Source organism: Sciurus vulgaris (genome assembly GCF_902686455.1).
Source record: "Sciurus vulgaris genome assembly, chromosome: 12".
Taxonomy (NCBI): Eukaryota; Metazoa; Chordata; class Mammalia; order Rodentia; family Sciuridae; genus Sciurus; species Sciurus vulgaris.
Window position 1 is genome coordinate 41,947,112 of NC_136473.1, and position 25,718 is coordinate 41,972,829.

At 40.0% G+C, this 25,718-nt stretch overlaps 3 protein-coding genes across 14 annotated transcripts in view; all 3 read left to right on the plus strand.

The window, feature by feature from the left end:
• Positions 1 to 25,718, plus strand: part of LOC306641041 (uncharacterized protein) — a 250,247-nt gene that overhangs the window by 138,076 nt on the left and 86,453 nt on the right. The window lies entirely within an intron of this gene.
• LOC306641693 (serine/threonine-protein phosphatase PP1-gamma catalytic subunit-like) lies at positions 13,352 to 15,779 on the plus strand. The gene is made up of 2 exons (XM_079106897.1): positions 13,352 to 14,471; positions 15,359 to 15,779. Exons 1-2 carry the CDS (start codon positions 13,529 to 13,531, stop codon positions 15,454 to 15,456), a joined length of 1,041 nt encoding a protein of 346 aa, XP_078963023.1. The 5' UTR covers positions 13,352 to 13,528; the 3' UTR covers positions 15,457 to 15,779.
• ARHGAP12 (Rho GTPase activating protein 12) overlaps positions 20,600 to 25,718 on the plus strand; it is a 437,561-nt gene continuing 432,442 nt past the window's right edge. For 10 of the 11 annotated variants that reach the window (XM_079105850.1, XM_079105859.1, XM_079105851.1 and 7 more), the window contains exon 1: positions 20,601 to 20,676. The gene's annotated coding sequence lies outside the window, so the exon portion shown is untranslated. Of the gene's footprint in view, positions 20,677 to 25,718 lie in introns of all 11 variants that reach the window. The other variant, XM_079105849.1, reaches the window with a different exon arrangement.

A 25,718-nucleotide genomic window follows, 5' to 3' on the forward strand; every position in this document is an offset into this window, starting at 1 on the left:
TTTATCCCTTCTGACTAACTTTCGCTTGAAGTCCTCATGATCTGAAATGAGGATGGATACTCCAGCTTTTTTGCTGTGTCCGTGTGCATGATATGTTTTTTCCGATCCTTTCACCTTTAGTCTATGGGTATCTCTTTCTATGAGATGGGTCTCTTGCAGGCAGCATATTGTTGGATTTTTCTTTTTAATCCAATCTGCCAGTCTATGTCTTTTGATTGATGAGTTCAGGCCATTAACATTCACGGTTATTATTGTGATATGATTTGTATTCCTAGTCATTGGACTCATTTTTGTTTTTTGACATGATTTGGTTTCTCCTTTATTTGGCTATTCCTTTAGGCTAGTTCCTCCCTTTGCTGATTTACATCGTGTTTTTCATCTCTTCCTCATGGAATATTTTGCTGAGAATGTTCTGTAATGCTGGCTTTCTTTTTGTAAATTCCTTTAGCTTTTGTTTATCATGGAAGGATCTTATCTCATCGTCAAATCTGAAAGTAAGTTTTGCTGGGTATAAAATTCTTGGTTGGCATCCATTTTCTTTCAGGGCTTGGTAAATGTTGTTCCAGGCCCTTCTAGCTTTTAGCGTCTGGATTGAAAAATCTGCTGATATTCTTATTGGTTTCCCCCTGAATGTAATCTGATTCTTTTCTCTCGCGGCCTTTAAAATTCTGTCTTTATTTTATATGTTAGGTATTTTCATAATAATATGCCTTGGTGTAGGTCTGTTGTAATTTTGCATATTTGGAGTCATATAAGCCTCTTGTACTTGGTTTTCCATTTCTTTCTTCAGATTTGGAAAATTTTCTGATATTATTTCATTGAATAAATTGTTCATTCCTTTGGTTTGTTTCTCTAAGCCTTCCTCTAATCCCAATAATTCTTAAATTTGGCCTCTTCATTATATCCCATAATTCTTGTAGATTCTATTCATGATTTCTTACCATCTTTTCTGTTTGGTCAACCTTGTTTTCAAGATTAAATATTTTGTCTTCAATATCTGAGGTTCTGTCTTCCAGGTGATCTAGTCTATTGGTTATGCTTTCTATGGAGTTTTTAACTTGGTTTATTGTTTCCTTCATTTCAAGGATTTCTGTTTGGTTTTTTTTTCAGTATCTCTAACTCTTTATTGAAATGTTCTTTTGCTTCCCTTATTTGCTCTTTCAACTGTTGATTGGTGCGTTCATTTAATGCCTGCATTTGTTCTTTCATCTCCTCGTTTGCTTCCCTGATTGTTTTAATTATGTACATTCTCAACTCCCTTTCGGACATTTCTTCTGCTGTGCTGTCATTGGGTTTTATTGATATAGTATCTAGGTTTGTTTCGGACATTTTCTTCCCTTGTTTTCTCATATTGGTCAGATGTCAGTGGAACTCTGTGATATTGTAGATTTCCTCTATTGGCTTATAGTGTCCCTGTAGATTTCCAGTGTATCACCTACCAGCCTTCAGTAGCCAGAAGTCTTGGATTAACTTGATAATGTAGTGCTTCCGAAGAACACTGCCCCTAGCCCGCTACTGGTTCCAGGGAGAGAGACCTGGAGAGGTCTCTTGCTGCCCAGCCCTGGTCCCAGAGGCTGGTTGCAGGTCGGAGGTCTCCACTGGCTTGGGGACTTGTGGCTGGCTCTGTGAAGACAGGCTCTCACTGGGCGGTTTGCCCCAAGAAGCTAGCCTAGAGAGGTGCTTCCCGCTGGAGGGGGCTGGGCTGCTTGGGGAAGTCCCTGGCGCCCTGTGCTGGTCACTGAAGCAACCTGCGGGTGGGCCAGAGCTGGCAGCGGGGCGGGTGGAGCTGGCTGGGGCGGGCCAGAGCTGGACGCACTGCTTCTGTGCAGAAAGGCTCTCACTGGGGGGCCTACTCCGAGAGGCTGGAGATTCTGTCCCTGTGGGAGTAGCTCACTGCCAGAGTGCACAGAGTTGCCTGGGGGAGACTCTATCTGCCCTGTCCTACTCTAATAAGCTGCTCGAATCCGGGCCTGCCCCCCAGCTGAGCTTCACTAGGTGGGGGAGACTCACCCCGTGGTTCTATTTTAGTCCGAGTCTCTCAATGCCTTCCCTTCCTGAATCCTGGGTTCTGGAGTGACTGGAGATGCAGTCACCCTCTAGTCCGCCAACTTGGATTGCCCCATGGAAGAAGCCTGCAGCTGGAGGGGGACAAGGCTGCCTGGAGAGGTCTCTGGCTGCCCAGCCCTGGTCCCAGAAGCTGCTTGCATGTCAGAGGTCTCCGCTGGCTTGGGCTAACCTGATTTCTCAACCAGGAAAAAAGGGGTTAAAAAGTCCTGGGCAATCCCTCCCTCCGCCCTACCTGGCCTTGCTGAAGCCTGCATTGGAATGTGAACTGTAGCAGTTTCAGTGGGAGAGGGGGGAGTAACCTAAGAGAAGGAAAAAAAAAAGAGGTGTGTCTTAAACTCCTGGGCTGCTACACAGAACTAACTCATTTTCTAGGATTCTTGTTTTGTTTTGTTTTTCTTTAATGCTGTATTTCTGAGCTCAGAATTTTGATCCTACATACCTAGGTTAATGATTTTTTTTGATCAGTTCTATTTTTATCCAACTCTAGAGTTATTTTTAAACATCTGTGATTGTTCTCCAGTAAGTAAAGTACATCTTTTATGTGCCACCACCCAGGAGGAATATCAAAAGGCCATTGCAGAACTCCTAAACTTCTTAGTTAATAGAAATTAAAAGATCAAACAATAAAGCTTAATTATGTCATCAACAGATTCAATACTACAGAAAATAGCCACTATAGGACAATATTCTGCCCCAGGAATATCAAGAAGGGGACTGACTTCAAGCTCTTGTCCTCAGCTTACCTATGAAGCAAGATTTAACCTGTTTGTCACAAACGGGAAAATAAATCCTGGATAAGCAGCCATAGGCAGCTCAATAACCAATAGCATATCTCAGTGAGGAACTTAGCAAAGTAGCTTTATTCTCAAAAGTAATGGAAAATAAGGTCTCATAATTTTCTTTGACATCCAACCAGTCCTAATGAGATGGCTAAAATGCCCTAGGCACAAGGTTTCTGTTAAAACCTGTTAGATCCTTCCAGGTCTCAGTCAAGGTTTACATTGAAATGTAAATAAAAGAAGCCTAAAAGCTCAGTAGGAGACCGGTCTCAAACCCAAGGAAGAAAAGGTAAAAAGAGTCTTACCTGAACTCCAGCAAAAGTAAATTTTATGGTGCTTTACTGAAGTAATTAACGGCCGTATCATTTTTCCAGGGCTTTTATTTTTTTAATTCTATATTTTTTGAGCTCATGATTTTTTGGATCAGCTCTATTTTTTATTCAACTGGAATTTTTAAACATCTGTTACATTGCAATGGAGATTCACTTATAAAGTTACAAGGCCTTTGATTTTGTGTTATTTGTTTTTGTGTCTGATGTCATGTTTTGTCTGTATCAAAACTGAGCACTCCTAAAATTAAAATTTAAAAATGGATCCAAATACTTTTATTCACATGATTTAAAAGGGTTCAATTTAAATTGGGTAAACTAATAAAAGTGAAATGTCTTCAGAAATAATTCGCAAGTCTCTAAGTGGTCAAACTAATGAAATGTTTATGTTAAACAATGTCTAATATCAATTGTTTCTAGGACTTTTCTTCAATAGGAAAGAGACAGCAAATACTGTTCAGGACACTTGTCTGATATCTTGGTTTTTGCAGAATAAGTGAATTAAATTTAACATGTATAGGACTACTCAAATGTGTTTGTAAAGACATCTGATTAATTTGCAAAGTTAAAATGCTAATTGTTAAATAACATTAAGTACTCTTAAGTCCTTAAATTTCATGGGGTATCATACGTAAACATTATTGGTGTTTTCATAGGTTGGTAAATTAAAAAGTGTTTAAAATTGCTTTGTGTCATTACTGAAAACAAGGTTATTAAGAGTTATGTCCTAACAGGTAAAACCCCAACCCGGAGGGTGAGCATTCCATCTGCTTCCTTACTACTTCCCCCTGATCCCCCTCCAGGTCTGCAAAGCTCCAAGGAGCTCTTAGGTTTGGATTTAGAGTTACCATCTCCCCTCTCACTGTGTTTCAGTTAGAGTACTATAAACAACAAGGTTTTTATCTTGTTAAAATGGAGTAATTTATCTAAATTCAGAAATTTCATGAGAGTTGTTTCAGAATGTGAATAAAAAGGTATCGACAGAAAGGAAAGAGAAAATAAAAGGTTCTGGGTATGAAAATATATTTAGTAAAAGGGAAAAGAAAATGTTTCTGGGTAAGAAAGTGTTTATGTGATAAAATACATGAAGGTCTAAGTAAGTGCTAAGAAAGTCTGTGTGTAAGTAAAGAACAAATGTCAACAAGTTTGCATGAAACTAAGTTGGTTACAAGTATGTGAGACAATCAGTTAAAGCTATTTAAGGTTTTTCCTAAGGTAAAATACTAATGTTCTGATATAAACCGAAGTCTAATCTATATGGTAAAATGACATGGTAAAATAACAAGGATTTGAAACACTAATTTACTCTTAACTTTGTGTCTATTAAGTTTTATTCTTTAGAACAATTAGTCTTAAAAATTGGGGTGTATACAATTATGGTTAAACAACTGTTAAGAGTGTTGTACTATGTTACAGAGTCTACATTTTTCTTTAAAAACTAAATTTGGTAAAAAAAAAAGTATCAAGGTAATTGTGAAATAGTCACTAGTTGCATATTAAATGTGTTCATATTTTCCAGGTATACAAGTTTTTAAAGCAAGAAATTTATCAAGCGCTGCTATTCTCCAGAATAAACTTGTCTTTAATGGTAATCTTAAACTTAAGGAGTACATTTTATTGGGGATTTATTTTTATCATTTAATATTCTATTATGGGACCTATTATCAATAAGATATAAATAAAATTGGTTACTTATTTCACTGAGATAAAAATTTAAATATAAATGTATTTCTAAGAGGTAGTGACAGCCTGATTTGTTTAAAGGTTCATATAGTAGAAGGTGAAAGCATTTCGCTACACAAAAGAAAACTTAAAAGCTCTCTCAGCCTTTCTTTGATTGATTCCTGTTTTGAATATAATGTTAGACTGTGTTAACTAATGTTCATATAGACTCAGGAATCAATATATGTAAACTTCTTAAAATGACATTTAATAAAGAGTATAATGCGCAATAGCAAAAATGGGACAACAATGACTAAGATTGGGGTCTCTGACCACATGACTGTAGCATGCCTGGTGCCTGGAAGTGTTCCTGTGTAGGGGCACAAAATGCCTAACTGCTGTGGCAGTATCCTTTCTGGGGAAGCTCTGTACAGGAGTCCTATCAGCTCTTACATTGATCTCAGGCACACAGCTCTTGGGCAGTAGGAAAAAAAAGAACTTTTTGCTAGATAATCAGTGTTTCATCAGCTCCCTTCTCTAGTTCCTGCCCACCTTACAGTAACTTTGGACAGTGGACTTCTTTGAGAGCTACACAGAGTTCCTAAGATTGCACTTTGCAGTGTGGAAAAAGTTACGTAGATGTTCTAGTCTCTGTAACTCTCCTGAAAACAAAGAATAATACTTACATAGTCTTTACCCTAATAATAAGACATGTATAAAGATTGCTAACATAACTCTTTGGATCTGCATCTCCATCAGATGACAGAGCTCCATCTGATCTCAGCTTAATCTTCAAAATCTGTGTTTATAAACCTTTATTTTCTAATACTCCTTTGCCCCTCACTGAACTTGAAAATTTGGTCCTGCTGGTCATGGTGAAAGGGGAAAAAATTAGCTTCAGGATTAGAACATTTTACTTAAGATTTGTGAAGAGCCCTGCCTTACCTAAGATAAGGCTCTGCCACACCCTGCTGCATGTTAGAGTGACTCCAAAATAAGTCAGACTTCAGCTTATTTAAAGTTATAGTCAAAAGATTGGTTTTTGTTGTAAAATTACTATGATCTCAAATAGGGGATATAATATGGTTCTCAGTCCAAATTCAAGATAGCTATTATACAAGCTGAATATGTTTTTACTCTTGCTAATTTCATTTTGTAAAACTCTTGCTTGTTACTGTTTTGCAGAAGTAGCTGCTTCCAGAACATACAACCTAGGTAACTTGGGATAATAAGCCATCACCTGTAGAACAGATAGTGTAACTTCCAGTACTAATACAGACTCCAGTTAGATAAAAGGGTAAATAACTGTAAAGTTATGGACATTAAAGTTAAAGCCCAGTACTCTTACTTTATGACTGGTGAGACTGGCTTGCTGGATGATTAAGATCAAATTTAGAAATTGAAATTAAATACAGAGGCCAAGAAAAAAAAATGAAACAGTATCTTGCCTTCAACGTCAGCCTGAACCCAGGGAATAAGGGGACTTCTCTAAGGAGTGCTGCAACTCTGGGTCACACAACCTCCTGATCAAGGAGATTGTCAAGACTAGAGGATGAAAAATCACTCAGTGCATCTGCTGCAGAGGAAAGTCATGGAAAAAGGAAGACATCCCTGATGCTTTCAAAGAAGGCCACGTCGTCGAGAAGACCCTGCCTAACCAAAGGCACTGGTGGAGCTAAGAAGCTGCTCTTAAGTTCTCTACGAGTGATCCCTGTGGGAACTCAGCTGACTCTTTAACAAGACAGGAACCAGGTCAATTTGACCAGCTTGATCTTAGACACCCAACAAAACAGTTAAAACTAAAATACAGCCATTCTTGGGCATTTAAAAGAAATAATAGTTAAATGTAACTTAAGATGTACACTTGTATTAGCCCACTAGAATAAAAACTGGAAGCTACAAATGAAAAAAAAAGATTCTTCAGCAAATGTGCCTGATAACTATCAAGAGAAACTGCCAGAGTCAGAAGTTTTTAGTCGGTTTAAGACCTTCCTAAGCTACACAGGTAGACTTAATCTATGTTTGCTAGTATGATTACCTAGCCCTAAGTAACAGAAGTATAGAGATCTCTACTAAACACAGGTTATATCAATAAAGGGATATTTTACAAAAATCAGATGACATTAAGTAGCTTAACTATATTTTCTGGGAACATCTATGACATTAAGAGTTAAATGTTGTGTTTACATTCCTGATAACTTAGACAATGTTAAAGTCCCCAAATAAAGGCCTTGTCCTCTCCAGCCTTTGCTACGCCTAGTTATGGGAACAATTTCTCAGTTCTTCCACCACCTGGTGAAAGATTGACTTCTGTCATTTTCATGATACTCAGTGGCAGGTTTCAGATGCTGCAACATTTACTTTGTACTAATCTCCTTTCAGTACTCATGTCTTTTTGTTCTTCTCTCATAGAAGCACCCACCTCCAGATGATTTTACAACCTGCTCTTCCACAGCCAGACTTCTACCTTGGACTCCTCGATTGACCCGATTTTAAAAAAAAAAAAAAAAAAAAAGGAACTCCAAGCTGCTTGCCCCACACCACCCACTTCCAGCTCGAAGAAGCCAGAGCGGTCATCGACCCCTTTCCCCAGCAGCATGGAGTTCCTAAGATTAGAGGGAAAAATAAAGCCAGAATTAAGAACAGGTAGTTAGTATAGAAATAGGGGATCAGGTCAAATCGAGGAAATGAAGGCCATGAAACCCATCTGCCTCTGGAAGTGGGAGACTGCCCCTGGGAGAATACAATGTTAAGGGTCTCCAAAGCTCATTGGTTACCAAATTTACCTGCCTTTAAAACTGTAAGCAAGGAGGTCTATGTGCAGCCCTAGGAGAAAAATGTTTTTATATAGATCACTGTGGGATAATCAAGGATAATATGACAAAAATCAGAGAAGGACTAGGACCGTTCAGTTCTGGTGGGACCCAATGAGAATCAAATAGATTGGCAGGACCCAACCAGAGGAGGACTAATGTTTAGCTGTTCAAATGTTAACCAATTAAAAAGAACACTGTAAAACTTTTTGCCTTTCATTATAAAAGCCTGCTGAACAAAGGCTCAGGGCCTCTTAGCATCACTGGCTACCGAGTGCATGGAGGACCAGGCTCGAGCTTGCTAATCAATAACTCTTTGTTGCTTGCATTGATTGTGGTCTCTGGTGGTCTTTGTGGGGTCTCGAGCCGCTGGGCACAACACTTTTGCTAAATGTTTTTAAACTAGGCAGGTCTTGAGCCTTTGTTGATTTTTAAATAGTGATTTTTTCCTTTTGGTTTCATGTGGCTTCATGATGTTGGTGTGAACTTTGATAAAACCTGAGTCTCCAAGAAGGTTTCCAAGTGGCTAACTGGGTTTTAATTTGCAATGGAGCCTCGTAGCCGTTTGCCCATTGGGGGGGTCGCACATGTACTCTATGTTCCTGGAAGAACATCAAACTAAACTTTGTGATTCTTGTCTGGGCATGTTTCTGTTTCAACTGCCAAGGTAAAAAGCTCCTGGAAAGTCTCATTTTGCCACTGGGACCAGACCAATGAGCTGTCATCTGCAAGAATGCTTCTCTGGCATTCTTCATTTACAAAGGGGACTGAGTGGGAACCTGGGTGGGCGTTTCCTCTATATAAGGCAGCACCTCTCTTTGTTCTTTTGGAGTATACTTTGGATTTGTATGGAAGGCTGCTTCTCCCAGTTTTTGAATTGTTTTCTTATTTTGAAATAAACCTCCCCTGCCATTCACCCCTTTTTCCTTGAATTCTTTTCTGGTGACGTTTTGTGGACATTCCTTGGTGTCGGAAGTGGAATCTGAAGAAACTTCCAGGTTCTTCCTGGCACTGTCCTACACCAAGTTTTCAAAGCCTGCCAGAGCCCCCTGAGCTCCATTGTCTCTCCAGCAGTGCTGGGGCACATTGGGTGAGTCTTCTCCAGACCTCCCTCCAGGTAGAAATTTTAGAGACTTTATTTCAAGTTAGGAGGAGAGCCACTTACTCAAGGTATCAGGCTCAGTCCACAAAGATACAGTGGGGACTTTCAGAATTGTCTTACATTGCACAGGAAGGGACTTCTCCATTAGGTGAGTGCAAAATAGGTAACCCATGTTCTAAGACTTCTGTTGATCAGTCACCTCCTGGGAGTCTGACTGACTTTATGAGTAAAAATTATGGTAGGGAAAGCTGTAATTGGCTACGTTCCTAGACCCAACTCAAGATGAACAAGAACAGGCTCTTTTGGAATTCCAAATCTTGTCCATGTTCACAATTACAACAAAGAATATACAAAAGCTCTCAGAGGCGTGAGAGGCATTCTTTAATTGGTATTTTGAAACTTCGAAAGGAGTCCAAGAATTTCTTGTTGTCTCTTTCAAAGAGAATAATTCCAAATTAAAAGAGTAGCTCAATACATTAAGAAAGAAACATGTGCTAGTGATAACAAAACTAAAACCACAGGTGCACAGCCACAGGACAACAAATAGACAATAAAAAACCATGCCCTTGTTTCTTGTATACTATTCAGGCTTCAAGGACTATAACTATCATTAAAGTTCAGGGTCATTTCTCTTTACAGAAGGATGAAAGCAAAGGAAGTAGAAGCTCCAAGGACTCTGGTTATGATTAAAGTCCAAAGTCACTCCTCTATGCAGATGGAAGAAAGCAAAGTTGCTGCCAAAGCGGCTGCCTTACAAGAGGCCTTACATGTCATGGTGTCTAAAACATTTCCCATTTCTATCACCTCCCTGAATCCAGATTTACACCACAGTCTGTAAAGGGCTCAAGCCACCTGTCTCATGGACAAAAGGGGGAAATAGGAAAAGCAGGGATGTTCACTTGATAAAAGGCAATATCCTTGGGTGGGCCCAAATTGGTGTCCCATTCTCTCAACCCTGCAAGAGGGAATTTTGTTCCTTTCTTGCGGGGCAGATGGGGGTGTTATCCTTTACTCCTGACTTCAGTTAGTGAAAGGCTAGCAAGATGATCCAATGGGTGTTGGAGGCTGCTGCCGCAGTGGTGGCTGGCCTCGCCCTATGGTGCCGAGAAGCCCAGCTGCAAGTGCTTTCTATTGGCTGACTGATCTCCTCCGTGTCCGTGCTTAGCTCGTGATTAGTACATTCCTCATTACCCATCATTGAGCCTCCACGAGCCAAACGCCTGACCCATTAAGGTGATTGGCTGTTATATCCCATAAAGCTGCGTACTTTGCGCAGCGGGGAGAGCAAGCAAGGCAAGGAAGGCAAGCAGCAGCTGTGGGATGAGAAAAGAGGAGAGGCGGCCGCAGCGCGAGGAGAGAGGAAGAAGAGAGAAGTGGCAGCTGCATGAGAGAAAAGAAGGAGAGAGAAAGCTGCACGACAAGAGAAGAAGGAGAGAGAGAGAGAGCTGTGCGACAAGAGAAGAAGAAGAAAAGACGGCGGCGGTGGAGGAGGAGGAAGAACCAGGCACTCGGCTCAGAAGCTCTCCCATAAAAATAAAGATCTTTAAACTTCATTTGAGAGCCGAGTCTTCATTGTACTCACTGGACGAGACAATGGGGAAAACATTATCATTGGAGGCCCTCACCCATGATTACTACACAGATGTATCAACTTTAAAAAATATGTCTGTAATATAACCCCAGGAAGTGACTTCATGCTTCTATGGGTCATTCTCCCTTGCTGAATCGTCCTTTAATATCTGGCAATTAGATTTTATTCAACTCCCTGCCTTACAACACAAAATATGTTGGTCATTGTTTCCATGTTTTCACATTGGGTTGAAGCTTTCCCCTGTTGCTAGGCTACTTTTGTTCCACCATGTGTTCTTGCCATGGTGTTCTGCCTTGTCCCAGGTCCAAAAGCAATAGAGCCAAGTGACCATGAATTCAAACCTCTAAAATCAGGAGTCAAAATTAACCTTCCTTATTTTTAAATTTATTTCATCTCAATTATTTGTTACAGTGACTGAAAGCTGACTAAAACAGAGAGCCGCCTGCATTACTTCAAGGAGTTCATTAACATCTTACAACATAATACTAACTGTGTTAAACATCCCTCAACATTGAACTACTGAGAGGTGAAGATCACTTTTACAATTAAGCTCTTGAGAGACACCAACTCAAAAATTCCCCTCATTCCCACTGTGAGGGACCTTAGTGGGGACTCTTAACTATCCTATATATATCTTAATTAAAGGGTACAGACTTCGGGATTAACACTTCTCATTTTAAAAAGTTCTTGATTTCCCTGCCAAGTCAACTCCTCACCCTATCACTGATACAAAAAATCGAATTGACCAGAACCAGATACCGGGACTAGAAGCAGATGGTAGCAGAGGTGGACAGAGAACCCAAGGACCACTACTGGGCCAGTAACATGATCCTGCTTTTTGTGATTTTTTATTTTTTTATTTTAAGGGTTCTTTGGTCCTACCTTCACCAGTCCCTACTCATGGAAGGACATCATTGTCATTCAAATATCTCAATACTGCCTTCCATGGAAATCTTACCAATTGCTGAATCTGTCATGTCTTGCCTGTTGATTCTTTCTCAGGGATAATGACCCAAATGTTATATGTATAACTGAATTTTCTCAGTTTTCCCCTTCTATGTACCTCAGGAGGTTGTCTAATGAGTTCATCTGTATCCCCTCATATCCCATTGTGTTGTTTTCCTTATCCTTCCTGAATGCTTTATATGCAATGACCCCATGGCCTACAATCAAAAAACTGAAAGACTGAGCGACAACCAGAGCACTAACATCTGTCTGCTCAACATTTTCCTACCTGTCAGCACCTTTGCGCACTAAATTCTTACCAGAGACTTGTTTTAACAGGAGAGACCCATTACACCACATTCCCTGTGTACAACTCACTTCTTTCTCTCTGGAATTTCTTCAATTCTTTCAAAGTTTTCCATCTAACTTTGTCACACCACTGGGATATCTCTCATCCTGATCTTTGGTTCTACAATCTCACCAAACTTTTATCCAGAAATGAGGCTCTTAACTTCTGGAAAATGTCTAGACCAAGATGCAATACTTCTGGTTACATCTTTGTTTATGGTTATAATAAGTTCCCTTGGGCATGTGAATGCATAAACTCCTGGAAGATGAGGAGGATGATGCTTAGTGGGGTGACTGACCTCCCCCATTTTCATTCTCTGATTAATGACTCAGGTGTCACCCCATAAGAGGCCCCATCCTTGTCAAAGGAGGGACCATTCTATTATAAATTGTCATACAGACAACTTCTCAGATTAGGAGAATGACAGCTGTAGGCATTCCCAAAGATGTGAGTTACCAGGAGAGGTCAATTCTAGGGCTGGCTTAGACTTCGAAGAATGTTAGGATCCGAGCTAGGAATTGGCATAGCCTGGCATTTATACCTGATCAGTAACCTTTCCTGCACTGTGAAGAGAATCATCCATCCAAACCACTCAGACCATGAGAACCCAGCAAAGGTCTTTAGATTCCTTTTTTATTTTTTATTTTTATTTTTTTGTACCAGGGGATTGAACCTAGGAGCACCTAACCAATTCCAGCCCTTTGTATTTTTATTTTGAGGCAAGGTCTTGCCAAGTTGCTTACAGTGTAAATTGTTGAGGTTGGCTTTGAACTTGTGATCCACCTGCCTCAGTTTCCCAAGCCTTTGGGATTATAGGCTTGTGCCATGGCACCCAGCAAATGCCTTTTAGGTTCTTTTTGCTCATGCAGTCCTAGATAACTGCATTGCATTAGGTTACAACTTTCTCATGCAGCATGGAGTCTGCGCTGTCCCAAATATCTTGTTGTACTTAAATTTGTCTAGTTAAGTTGAATTGGAAACTACCAAAATCTTAAAATTGGCTAACTCCTTAAAAAGAATACCTTCAAAAGAGCCTTTTAGTGGAATAAACTCCCAATTATGCGATATTTTCAACTGCCTACCCCCACCACTGGTTCTCTCTTGCAGTCTGCCTGATAGTTTCTAATGATCCTCCCGGAACTAGGACTAAGCATTTGCCTCCATTTAAAGACCATTCTAGATGGGTGCAGTGGTGCATGTCTATAATCCCAGAGACTTGAGAAGCTCAGGTAGGAGAATCATAGGTTCAAAGCCAGCCTCAAGGACTTAGCAAGACAATGTCTCTAAATAAAATATAAAAAGAGCCAGGGATGTGGCTCAGTGATTAAGCATCCCAGGATTCAATCCCTGGTTCCAAAATAAATACATACTAATCTAGCCTGTTTTAACAAATATTTCCAAGCCAACTCCACAAGAAACATGGTAATACCTCAAGACTCTGGATTCACTTCATACAGAACCTGAATCCAACCCAGGATACTTTAATTCAGATCTAACAGGTATGTGAGTATCTCACTAGGTTCCAGTTACTCTGGTTGTACAATTGGTCACTGCCCGGTCACCAGGATCTTGACACAGGACTGGATGGACGTATAGCAGGTAACCAACTACTCTGACACCATGATGGGACATAATTAACTGCCTTAACTTATCATCAATGCTGATTGTCAACAAGTTTTGGTCAAAAGGGGGGAAATGTAGCTCTCTCGTGGTTCCAGTGGGGAAAGAAGGAGGAAGCAGGGAGCGGGGCGGCTGGGGGGGGGGGGCCCGCCGCGGCTGCTGCCACCGCCGCCACCACCGCCTCTGTGCTTGTGGCATGGCAAAGGAGGTGTGAGTCCAGGGCGCGAGCCGGCGGCGGCGCCGCTGCGGGCGGGTCGGCGGCGGGAAGGCGATGGCGGATATAGATAAACTCAACATCCACAGCATCATCCAACGGCTGCTGGAAGTGAGAGGGTCCAAGCCAGGTAAGAATGTCCAGCTACAGGAGAATGAAATCAGAGGACTGTGCTTAAAGTCTCGTGAGATCTTTCTCAGTCAGCCTATCCTCCTAGAACTTGAAGCACCACTCAAAATATGTGGTGACATCCATGGGCAGTACTACGATTTGCTTCGACTTTTTGAATATGGTGGTTTCCTGCCAGAAAGCAACTATCTATTCCTTGGGGACTATGTGGACAGGGGGAAGCAGTCACTGGAAACTATCTGCCTCTTACTGGCCTACAAAATCAAATATCCCGAGAATTTTTTTCTTCTCAGAGGAAACCATGAATGTGCCAGCATCAATAGAATTTACGGATTTTACGATGAGTGTAAAAGAAGATACAACATTAAACTCTGGAAAACTTTCACAGACTGTTTTAACTCTTTACCGATAGCCGCCATCGTGGATGAGAAAATATTCTGCTGTCATGGAGGTTTATCACCAGATCTTCAATCTATGGAGCAGATTCGGCGAATTATGCGACCAACTGATGTACCAGATCAAGGTCTTCTTTGTGATCTTTTGTGGTCTGACCCCGATAAAGATGTCTTAGGCTGGGGTGAAAATGACAGAGGAGTGTCCTTCACATTTGGTGCAGAAGTGGTTGCAAAATTTCTCCATAAGCATGATTTGGATCTTATTTGTAGAGCCCATCAGGTGGTTGAAGATGGATATGAATTTTTTGCAAAGAGGCAGTTGGTCACTCTGTTTTCTGCACCCAATTATTGTGGAGAGTTTGACAATGCAGGTGCCATGATGAGTGTGGACGAAACATTAATGTGTTCCTTTCAGATTTTAAAGCCTGCAGAGAAAAAGAAGCCAAATGCCACAAGACCCGTCACACCTCCAAGGGGTATGATCACAAAGCAAGCAAAGAAATAGGTGTCATTTTGACACTGCCTGGTTGGGACTTGTAACATAGAGTATATAACCTTCATTTTTAAAGCTGTCATGTGTACTGGTCAGCCTGCTCAGATAGATCTGTGTTTGTGGGGGGCCCTCCTTCTGTTTCTGAGTTAATGAATGGCATTTGCTGGTTATAGCAGCAAATGAAAGACGCTCCACTCCCAAGAAAAGGTGTTTAGTTTTTGTTTAATTCCCTGTTCCTTTTGCAAACAACTTTAATGATGGTGTTAAAGCTGTATACCCCAAGACAGTTAGTTACCTGTCTATGGGGTAAGTGTACAATTGATCTTTTTTTAATTCAGTACAACCCATGAATAATGTAAATGCTCATTTTCCTTAGGATATAAAGAGAGCCCTAGGGTGCTCTGAATCTGTACATGTTATTGTCATAAAATGCATACTGTTGATACAAACCACTGTGAACATTTTTTATTTTAAAATTTTGTTTCAAAGGGATTGCTTTTTCCTCTCATTGTCTTATCATGTACAAACTAGTTTTTATAGCTATCAACAGTAGGAGTAACTATCTCAACCTTGCCAGCATCACTGGTATGATGTATATTTAATTAAAGCACACTTCCCCTACCTACCGTATACTTAAAATGACAATTAAAGCCATTCTTTTAAATGTTTGTGACTCTTTCCTAAAGCCAAAGTTTCTGTTGGAAAATGTACTGACACACCCGAAAGAACAGGGTGGCATGGTGGTGCACGCCTACTGCCTCCTCAGGGATTCAAAAACAGGTTTTTCATTTTGAATAGCAATTAGTAATATAGTGCTGTTTAAGCTATTAATGATTAAAGTTAATAACATTTTGTACAATTTCCATATAGTCTATTCATTAAGTAATCTTTTTACACTTGGATCAGGCCTGAACCCGTCCATTCAGAAAGCTTCAAATTATAGAAACAATACTGTCCTATACGAGTGACCGATTATGCTTTCTTTGGCCTACATTCTTTATTCTGCGGTGAAGTTGAGGCTTATAAGTCAAAACAAAGGACCTAACTTGCTATCCACCAGTTTATACAGAACTCACAGTATCTATGACTTTTTTAAACTAAGATCTGTTAAAAAGAAATCTGTTTCAACAGATGACGGTGCACAATACCATGTGGTGAAAATTAATTCAGACTTATTAAATGATGAACTTGTTAAATCTTCTCAGTGTCTATTTATCAGCACAATACACACAGAAAACTGTTGATGGCATATTGAATAGATTTTAATGAATAAATTGCTCTGGAAACCACAAAAAAAGGGGGGGGGGAATGTAAATTTTAAGAAAAGCAGAATCTCACCACGTGTGGTGTGCACACCTGTAAGCCCAATGACTTGTGAGGCTGAGGTAGAAGAATCGTGATTCAATGTCAGCCTAAGGAACTTAGTGAGACCCTGTCTCAAAATAAAAAATAAAAAGGATGTAGCCCAGTGATAGAGCACCCCTGGGTTCAATCCCCAATAAAGGAAAGGAAAGGAAAGGAAAGGAAAGGAAAGGAAAGGAAAGGAAAGGAAAGGAAGGAAGGAAGGGAAGGGAAGGGAGGAAGGAAGGAAGGAAGGAAGGAAGGAAGGAAGGAAGGAAGGAAGAAGGGAAGGAAGGAAGGAAGGAAGAAAGAAAGGAAAGGAAAGAAAGACAGAGGAAAGGAAAGGAAAGAAAGAAAGAAAGAAAGAGGAAAAGAAAGGCAAGAGAGAAAGAGGAAAGCAGGAAAGGAAAGGAAAGGAAAGGAAAAGGAAAGAAAGTGAGCAAGTTAGCAGAATCTCCAAGAAGGATCCTTCATGGCTTCCTGGGCCTGAATTCATAATGGATTCTGGTAACCATTTGCTGGTTGTAGGGTCACACAAATACTGTGTTGCAGACAGTACCACAAAGTTAACTTTTCAGCACTTGCCTGGACATATTCTTGTTTCAGTTGGTAAGATAAACAGTCTTTGGAGTCCCATTTTGTCAATTGGACACCTGGCCAGTGAGCTGTGATTCGAATTTTACCAATCGAGACTGAGTGCTTCTCAAACACTTGATCCATCATTGATGTAGGTGGACTGCAATGAGAACCTGGGTGGGAAATGTATATAAGGTCTCTCTCTCTCTGTTCCTTTGAGTACCCTTTCCTTTTGTACCAAAGGCTACATCTTCCTAGTTTGCAAATTGATTTCCTTTTGTTGAAATAGACTCTCCCCCTACAGCTTTTTTTTTTTTTTTTTTTTTTGCGGTGCTGGGGATTTGAACCCAGGACCTTGTGCTTGCAAGGCAAGCACTCTATCAACTGAACTATGTCACCAATCCACCTTTTATTTCTTGAATTCTTTCCTAGTGAATTTTTGTGGACATTGACTACTACTTTTTGGCTGAAGAGTTCTTTGGAATCTTACTCATTTCAGGTGTGTAAACATTTATCAAAGACCTGTTATGTTTCTGAGCTTCTCCTTCTTTGAAAACACTTAACTAAATGCATCCATTGGGATACTGTCAGGAAAAAGCCCACTCATGAATTTAATGGAAGTGAACGTAAGGATGGGACTAATCACAGAGCATAATTATGGGAATCATTAATGGGTTGGTGAAGCACATACAGAGTATGATAGTCAGGAGCCATTTCCACTCCTAGTCCTCCATATGCAAGAGGAAGGACCAAAGTTACAGAGACAGGAGCAGCAGGTATCATAAAAGAAGGGCTTCCCAGTGGGAACTGAATTTGTGGCGGTAAACAGCCACTTTCAGAGCTTGGCAAGGCGGGGCGTGGTGAGGAATAAATTCTCTGACCTTTTCATCCTCCTACTTCTATCTCCTATCAGGCCTCCCAATCAAGTCACAGCTCAAGATGGCCTGGTTGATACAATTCCTAGGAATTAGCCTCCAAGGTACAGAGCAGGACAGAGAAGTGTGGAGAATAGATCTGGGGATGACTGTCGGGCAAATGTAGACTAACAAGCCTATGGAACTCATCAGAATTTTGGAGTAAGTAAAAGTTTTATGCATGAACTTTGTTCTATCTGAGCACCAATGCTTTGTTTTCATATAGACATACATTTATTTCTTAGCTATTTGAATAATCTATTGCCATATATCTGACTTACTGCCTTATAGTCATCACATTTGAATTGATACTGGGAAATGACAAGGTCATGCTTTATGTAGCAATGAAAATGACATTGTACATTTTAATAGTCTAATATTGTTAACATCAATCTGACAACACAAAATCAAATGTTTCTTGCTAAGTATGGAATAGAGAAAATTCTCCAAGACTGCTTGGAGACTCCAATTTTGTACACCATTTTAAGAGTGAATAGGCAGTACATACATTACATGCAACCTCAATCTCCCATACTCAACTAAAATCGGCATAGACCTCTGCTATTGTGGAGTTGAAGGACTCATTCAGCATTTCCAGGAAAGTACAGTTAGGGTACCTGACTCCATCCAGGCCTGTATATTGAAAAGTACACAAAATCTAGTTTGTGTTTCAAAACAGAAGAAGGGTTATTCTCTCTCTGTTCTCAGAATTTCTGTAATGGGATTAAACTCAGTTGGCAGGAATGACTTGATTGTGCACCCTTTATTCACAGCCTACTTCCCTATCTCAATTCCTCACTTCCATTACTGGTGCTTTCTTCTCCCAAATAAACTTTTTGCATTCTAATTCTTGTCTCAAGGTTGGTCTGTGGAGGAACCTAAACGAAGAATGGTGTGTTTTCAATTCCTGCTTGCACAGATCTATGAAAGTCTATCTTCCACTACTTTCTAACAAATTATTTTTACTAAGAATCGAAAATCGCCACAGAATTTCAACTGGATCACTGACTGACTGACTACCATTTGCCTGGTTTTACTTCTGACACTATTATAGCTGTGTACTTCTGAGGCACTTTCCCATATATTTCTTTGTGATCTCTTTCTAAAACTAAACCAAGGTCGCACTGCAAAAAGGAAACTGTGCCCTGATAAGAATGTGTTGAGTCATGTTATTTCATTTAATCCTCCACCCATCCTGATAGATCATATGGATTTTAGTAATGTGATTTGTTTGGATGTTTATCTACTGTAACAGATTACATAAATTTATATAGTTTCCCTACAAATTTATATATTGCTGTTGTTTATAGAACCTCAAATACTATTTCCTTGCTTTGTTCTCATTATTAAAGAATAAAGAAATATGATTTCTTATTTTAGCTGTTCTTTGCCTGGAAACATTTTCCCCATTTACTAATTATGACAAATGGTAAATGATTTTTATGAAAGATAAATAGGCTTAAAGAATGAATTATCAATTACTGCTTAGTGCCTGTATCTGAGTTCTATGTAAAACTATATCAGTGTATTTTAAGTTTAAGGAATATTAGTAGAGACAATTATCAATTAAAATATATCAAAATTATTGCCAGGCTAATTACTTATTTGAAGGCCAATTACTAATTTTCTTTTTCCAGGCAAAACAGGCTGGGTAACAATTTTCAAAACTGATCATATGAATTAATATAATAAAAACAGTGAACTTTCATAATAAAATATTAATAATTCTTAAAGAGATGGTGTTTTGTAAATTTGATTGGTATTGTAGTCAAAATTCTTTCTGAGATTTCTGAAAACTAAGCACACAAATTTAACCAAATACTGAAACAAGTCAGTCAAAATAATTCACAGGGCATCTATATAACCTGTGGAAACAGGAGGCTGACATTACAAAGTGGGCGAGTGAACACATACACATAGAAATACATGCCTTTAGTATTCTTCCCAAAATATATTTTTTCTTGACCTTAATTAGCAGAAAAATGGTCCATAAAATTCTCATTTTATTATTTAAAACAGAGGATCCAATTCCTTAAAATTCATTCAAGCAAAGTTCTACTTCAAGAAAAATAAAGTACCTTTGAACATTCACATATATTTTATAAGATATATACTGTCTCTAACTGCAGTACTTGGAGCTTACATTATTATTGTCAGGAACAGATGGTGTTAATCTGAACGTAAGGTAAAGAACTTTATTTTAAAAAGTTTGCCTGATATTTGTAATAGTTTGCCTGATATGTTTATGCTACAAGTAAACTTATAAAATAGTGGAAGCCTATAGTTTTAATAACAAAATAAAGATACCAGAAACTTTTATTTTGCTTAATTAGTATTATTTGTGGTAATGGGGATTGAACCCAAGTGTGCATCAGAGAGCAGGGTTAGAAAAATTTTAAATCAAACATCTTAACTTTTGAATAGATTATTCTCATGGTTCAAATATCAAAACATTCAAATATAAATAGAGTGAAAGTCCACCTCCTTTGCCTTCTGTTTCTTGAGTACGCATATCTAACAGTCTCTCCTTTTACATGATATAAGCTGATAAATTATTTTATACCATTTCATGCTGTTTTTCACTTAAGGATATCTTGGAAACCTTAATTTGAATCACCCAGTGGGATTTCCTGGCCCTTGAACGACTGACCTAAGCCTGGCAGTAGGTGCCTGGGGCCCAGGAAGGGTGTGGGCAGGGCCCTAGGCCCCGCTCTTTCCCTGGGCTCCATTCTTGCCACCCTACTACTTCCCGTCGCCCTTCCAGCCTTTCCCCCGCGAGCGTTTTCTCTACACTTCTCACTTCATGTTTACAAAGTGCTTAAGCCCTCTTGGCGCCAGCTTTCTCATACGCTCAAGTCCCTCGCCCCGCCGCCGCTTCCCACCACTCCGTCCCTTCTCCCCTGGATCCCCCGCGCCCGCCACCCGGCGCCCGCCACCCCATGCCCACCCGGGTCTGTTGGGGAGTCTCGCGCCCGACCGCTGGGGCCATCACCTGAGCTGCCGCGCCCCCGCCGTCACGAGAGCGCGCCAGCCCCGCCCTCGCGCCGTCTCGCTTCGACGTGCCCCGGAAGTTACCCTCCCTGAACGACCAGGCTGCCGGAAGCGCCGGCAGAGGCGGCTGTGTGAACGGTCTCACGGCTTGCCTAGGTGTTCGTGTCCACCGTGCTGGCTGAGGAGGGGGCCTGCCGCCGCAAGGCCGCCTAGACCTCGGTAAGGAAGCCGGGTGCGGTGCCCCTGACGGGGGGCAGGTCTGTGAGACGCTGCAGAAGGCGCTCCTGGGCTCGGGTAGTGCCCGCGGCGGGGCGGCAGGACTGGGGGAGGCGCGTGCGGGAGGCTCGGCGGCGCGGAAGGCGCGAGGTGAAGCCGGGTGCGGCGAGAGTGGTCGGGGCAGGGGGTGGGCGCCCGGGGAGGGGAGGCGATTGGCCGCCGGATTTGGGAGGGTTTCAGTGGCCCTAAGTTGAGGCTCCTTTGCTCCCTAGGTTTTCTGACTTCTGTGTGCGGGCAGCGCCCGCCGCCCCGCCCCCGACCGGGAGGGTGTCTCGGTGTGTGTGTGTGTAAATGGCCAGCCTGGAGCTGCCTTCCTTCGAGGGCCTCCCACCGCTGTTTGCCCACTTCCTAATTCTGTAGGGTGGGCAATTCTCTGTCCACCTGGGGAGTCTACCTGGGGCCTCCGGAGGAGCTTTGACCTTAAACAGGACATTTTCTTCTCTGAGGTCTTAAGAGGTGCCCCGCCCCTGTTGGATAGGCATTTGCTACCCTCCAGCTCTGTTAGGAGCAATCTCCTCAGAGTCCCTGAATTAAAAGAAAAACAACAGGCTGCTGCCCTCTTCCCATCCCAGGGTAGTTGCTGATCTTCCTAGAATGGCTGTCTTTACGTATTGTGTTAACTTACTGCAGACCCTGTGACAAGCAATGCCCACAGGGTCGTCATTAGAGAAAATGGCATGGCCTTCGGTTTTAGAAACTTGTAATGTTTTCCCTTTGCTTGCAGCAGCAGTTTAAAATGCGTTTGCAAAGGTGAAAGCAGAGTGTTTATACCTTTATCGGAATTTGTAATGTTATTTCAAGTGAGGTTTATTATGGGTAAAAGGCTTTAAACACGGATACACGATTGTGTCTTTCTTTGTGGTTAATGATAACACGTGGAAGTAGATTTTATTGACTAGGCACACATTCTTCAAAGGCAGGTAATGTAGAGGAAAGGATCATTGAACTAAGAGTTACTCAGGTTCTGTTTTAAATTATCCATCCAAATTGTAGAGGTGAGACCTTAGAAGACTCAGAATGCTGCAATAAAAAAATGTTTTAAAGTGTCTAGTCCCTTTCACTGCCTCTTTCCTTCTAAGAAAGTGGAGAAATGGTGACCTGGAGATGTATTATCTGTCCATAGCCACTTTCCCTTACCCATTCCCTATGAGGGTGTATTACAGAGATCCTCATCCCTGTTCCTCCTCTGGTCTGAGCACACAGTCTGGCTGCTGGTGCAGTATTTTTCTTTGTTTTAAAATTCCCTTGGAAACGTTTTGGAGCAAGGATTTGGGAGCCCAAGCAGTGCCTAGAGTAGGCAGTGACGACACAACCCTGATCCGTGCCACCTGAAGAGCTACCCAAGCCAGTTCTATGTTCCATTGCTCTGGAGGAGTTTCTCTGTTGGGGAAAAACAAGCAAATAAAGTGTAATATAACAGATTATATGTGTATGTTTGTATGTATATGCCCCAGCATCTATTGATAGACGTTTGTTCTATCAATAGAAGCTGGAGGTTGCTCATTGATTCTTAATGTAATGCCACCTGGGTAGTTTACCTGTGCTTATGTAATCAATACTATATGTATTTTTGGTTTTCTAATTTGCTGTACCAGTTGTTGTGAGGCAAAAATGGATATATGTAAGTGCTGTAGAAAAATAGCATTTGTTGTTAATCATTTTTCTTCTTTTTCATTAATTTGAAAGTGTCTGTTCGGTGTTTTTTGTTTTTTTTTTTAAGTGAGCTTTATAGATTTAAGTACTTTAAGTCATGCAAGTGACATTACCGAGAATAATAAGGTTCATGATTACAAGTTGACTAAAAGGGAATAGTGGTGATCTGTAGTCATTCAATAATAGCACTTATCTGATAAAATGACATTAGCATTTTATAATAGTTGAAGACAAAATTAACGTTTTATCGTATACTCTAGCAATTTTAGTTATAATTGTGAATATTCACTGTTCTGTGGAATGAATCAGCTGTGAAAAGGTATCAACCTTCCTATCATCCTTGAGGACCTATTGGGCCACCCACCATCCTGTGTCTTGTTTTTTTTTTTTTTTTTTTTTTTTTTTTTTGGTACTGGGTTTGAACCAAGGGTATCTTAACCACAGAGCCACATCCCCAGTCCTTTTTATTTTTAAGATAGGATCTTACTAAGTTTCTGAGGACTTTGAACTTGTGATCCTCCCATTTCAGTCTCCTGAGCTGCTGGGATTACAGGCTCACCCAGCCATCATTCTGTCTTTTTTTTTTTTAGTTAACTGATGTAATTATTTATGCCAGAGCCTCATTCAGGGATGGCTTCACTGTGATTCAGTCATTTTCATCTGACTTTGACTTGATATCCCGAAGTTTCATTTGGTAGTTGACTTAATTTATATTTGAACAGAACTGCCAAATGTTGACATATTGAAGCCTTTATCCCCTGTTGATAATAGGTTTTCTGAAGCTTTAACTTACATGGGAATATCCTTAACTTCTAATAAATCCAGAAGCTATATGGATGTTGTTCTTCTGCCCAGATGACACATACACTGAGTCCCATAGAAACATAAGGCCAGCCACTAAGTCATTTTAAAATTTCTAATACTCTTATTATGAAAACTAAACCAGTGCGGAAAAAAACCCAAGTAAAATCAATAAGTTAATTTAACTTAATATATCCAAAATATTTTAACATGTAACTAGTATTACATGTTTTTTGGATGAATTGTATTTTACACTTATAGCACAACTTAGTTTACACTAGTTAAATTTCAAGTGTTCAGTGGCCACTTTGACTAGTAGCAGCTGTACTGAGTAATAGTTTTGGAGTGTAAACTCTAGACCAGTGCTATTCTAGGTGTATTTTCAGATTAGCCCCATTAGCAACCCTTGGGAACTTGTTAGATACTTAAATTTCAGGACCTCACCTCATACCTACTGTCATTAGAATTTCTAAGGCTGGGACCAAATACTCTTCAAATTTGATAAATTTCCTCCAGGAAAAGACAACAGAATGTATCCTGGATGAGATCGTGGAAAAGTAAAAGGACAGAAAGGGAAAACTAAGGATGTCTAAATAAACCATGGATATCATTACATATTTGTATCAGGTCATTAAATGTGACCAATTTATCGCTCTAATACTGAAAACTTACAAAGTACTATATTAACTGTTTTACACATATTTACTATTTTAATTCTCCCTGGATGAAGCATGGGCTACTAATAAGCTCCATTTTTGCAGTTAAAAAAAAAAAAAAAAAAAAAGATTCGGAGAGGTTAAATGACTTTTGTTAGGTCACACAGCTAACAAGGTATGAGAGGGGATGTTCATAATTCATAAGTTGTCAGCATTATTTGTGAATATTTTGAACTCTCACAACTTTTGTTTCCTTGAGTGTGCAGTGATTAATATGAATACACTGTCATGCTTCATAGTTTACAGTTCTTTTCTTTTCATTCTCAGAAGGATCTTGTGAGGTTCATATTGTTTCCTTTGTTGTACCTATAAATAAAGTGTTGAGTCTGAGAACTGATAAATGGCAAAGGGTAGATTGAAATTTCAGACCTCTGAACCTGAATTCTGTGTTCTTTTTCTTGTCCCACACAGTTTAGAATATGAGATTAATTGGTGTATGTGGAAGGTGTTTGAAATTTATGTGTATTTTGCTGTATATTATTAAATTAAAAAAATTCTAGTTTTGAGGTATTATTTTCATACCCTTAAATATACTAACACCAAACCGAAAAAGGGAATGAACTGATACAAATGACAAGATAGATAGATCTCTAAAGCATTTTTCCAAATGAAACAGACCTGACACAGAAGGCTACATACTATATGATTTGTCTTTTACTAGTACAAGTTTTGCTTCCTTGAATAAGCAGTGATTAAAGTGATACTCTCTATCATGCTTTATAACTTACTATTCACTCTTTTCACATTTTCTTCGTATCCTCACAAGAATCCTTTGAGGTTTATATTGTTGCTATTTTTATGAAGGGATGTACCCGTTTATTTAGGCATTCACTGGTTGATCGGCCTTTGAGTTGTTTTCATTTTGTGGCTATTATGAGTATTCATGTAAGATGTTTGTGTGGACTTAAATTTCTGTCTCTTGGGTAAATACCTTGAAGAGGTATGCTGGATCATAGAGTATGTTTAACTTTATTAGAAACTGCCAAATTGTTTTCCAGAATGAATGTACCATTTTGCATTTCTAACAGCAATGAATGTGAATTCCATTTGCTGTTATTCTTACAGATTTTTCTATCTAGTATTTTTTAAAGCCATTTCGGTGAGTGTTGATATTTTCTTGTTTTAATTTGCATTTCCCCCCACACACACACCCACACACCCACACACCAGTACTGGGGATTGAACCTAGGGGCTACCATTGAGACAGGATCTCTTTAAGTTCCTCAGTCTGCCCTTGAACTTGTGATCCTCTTGACACAGTTTCCTGTGTCTGAGGAATTACAGGCATGTGTCACCATTATTAGAGATTTGTTGAACACTTCTGTTGAGGTTTAATTGCTGTATAATAAACTGAACATAGTTAAGTGCACAATTTGAATTTGGCTGTTTATATACTTGTGAAACTTCTATGCTGTTTCCACAATTTGAATGTGTTCTTCAAGAGTTAATGTGGTGGTGGTGTTGAAAGGTGATGTGGAATGTTTAAGAAATAAATGCTAGAGGGAAATCATTAGGATATCGAGGGTCATGCCTTCAGAAGAAATTGATGTAATTCTTATGGATGTAATTCTGGTTCTTGAGAGAGGTGTATTATAAAAAGAAAGAAAGAAAGATAGCCTGGCCCTTCCTGGGTGCTTCTTTGGCTTCCTGTATTGTGTGAGCTCTTTCCCTCTCACACCTGCTCCTATAGTTGTGCTGCCATCTGCTCTGAGGTCCTCATCAAAGCCTAGCCATGCTGACACCATGACCTTGAACTTCAGAACTGATTTAAATGAGCTTACTTTGTAGAAAATTTATTTTGTTATAGTAATGGAAAACTGGCTAGTACAGAAACCATTACCATCACCATTAACAACAAAATGAATCTATTTTCCAACCCCAGCAATTTCCCTGAATGCTTGTCTTTTCTTTTCTGGTGATGGTACTGGGGATTGAGCCCAGGTACTCCATGTGCTACATAGT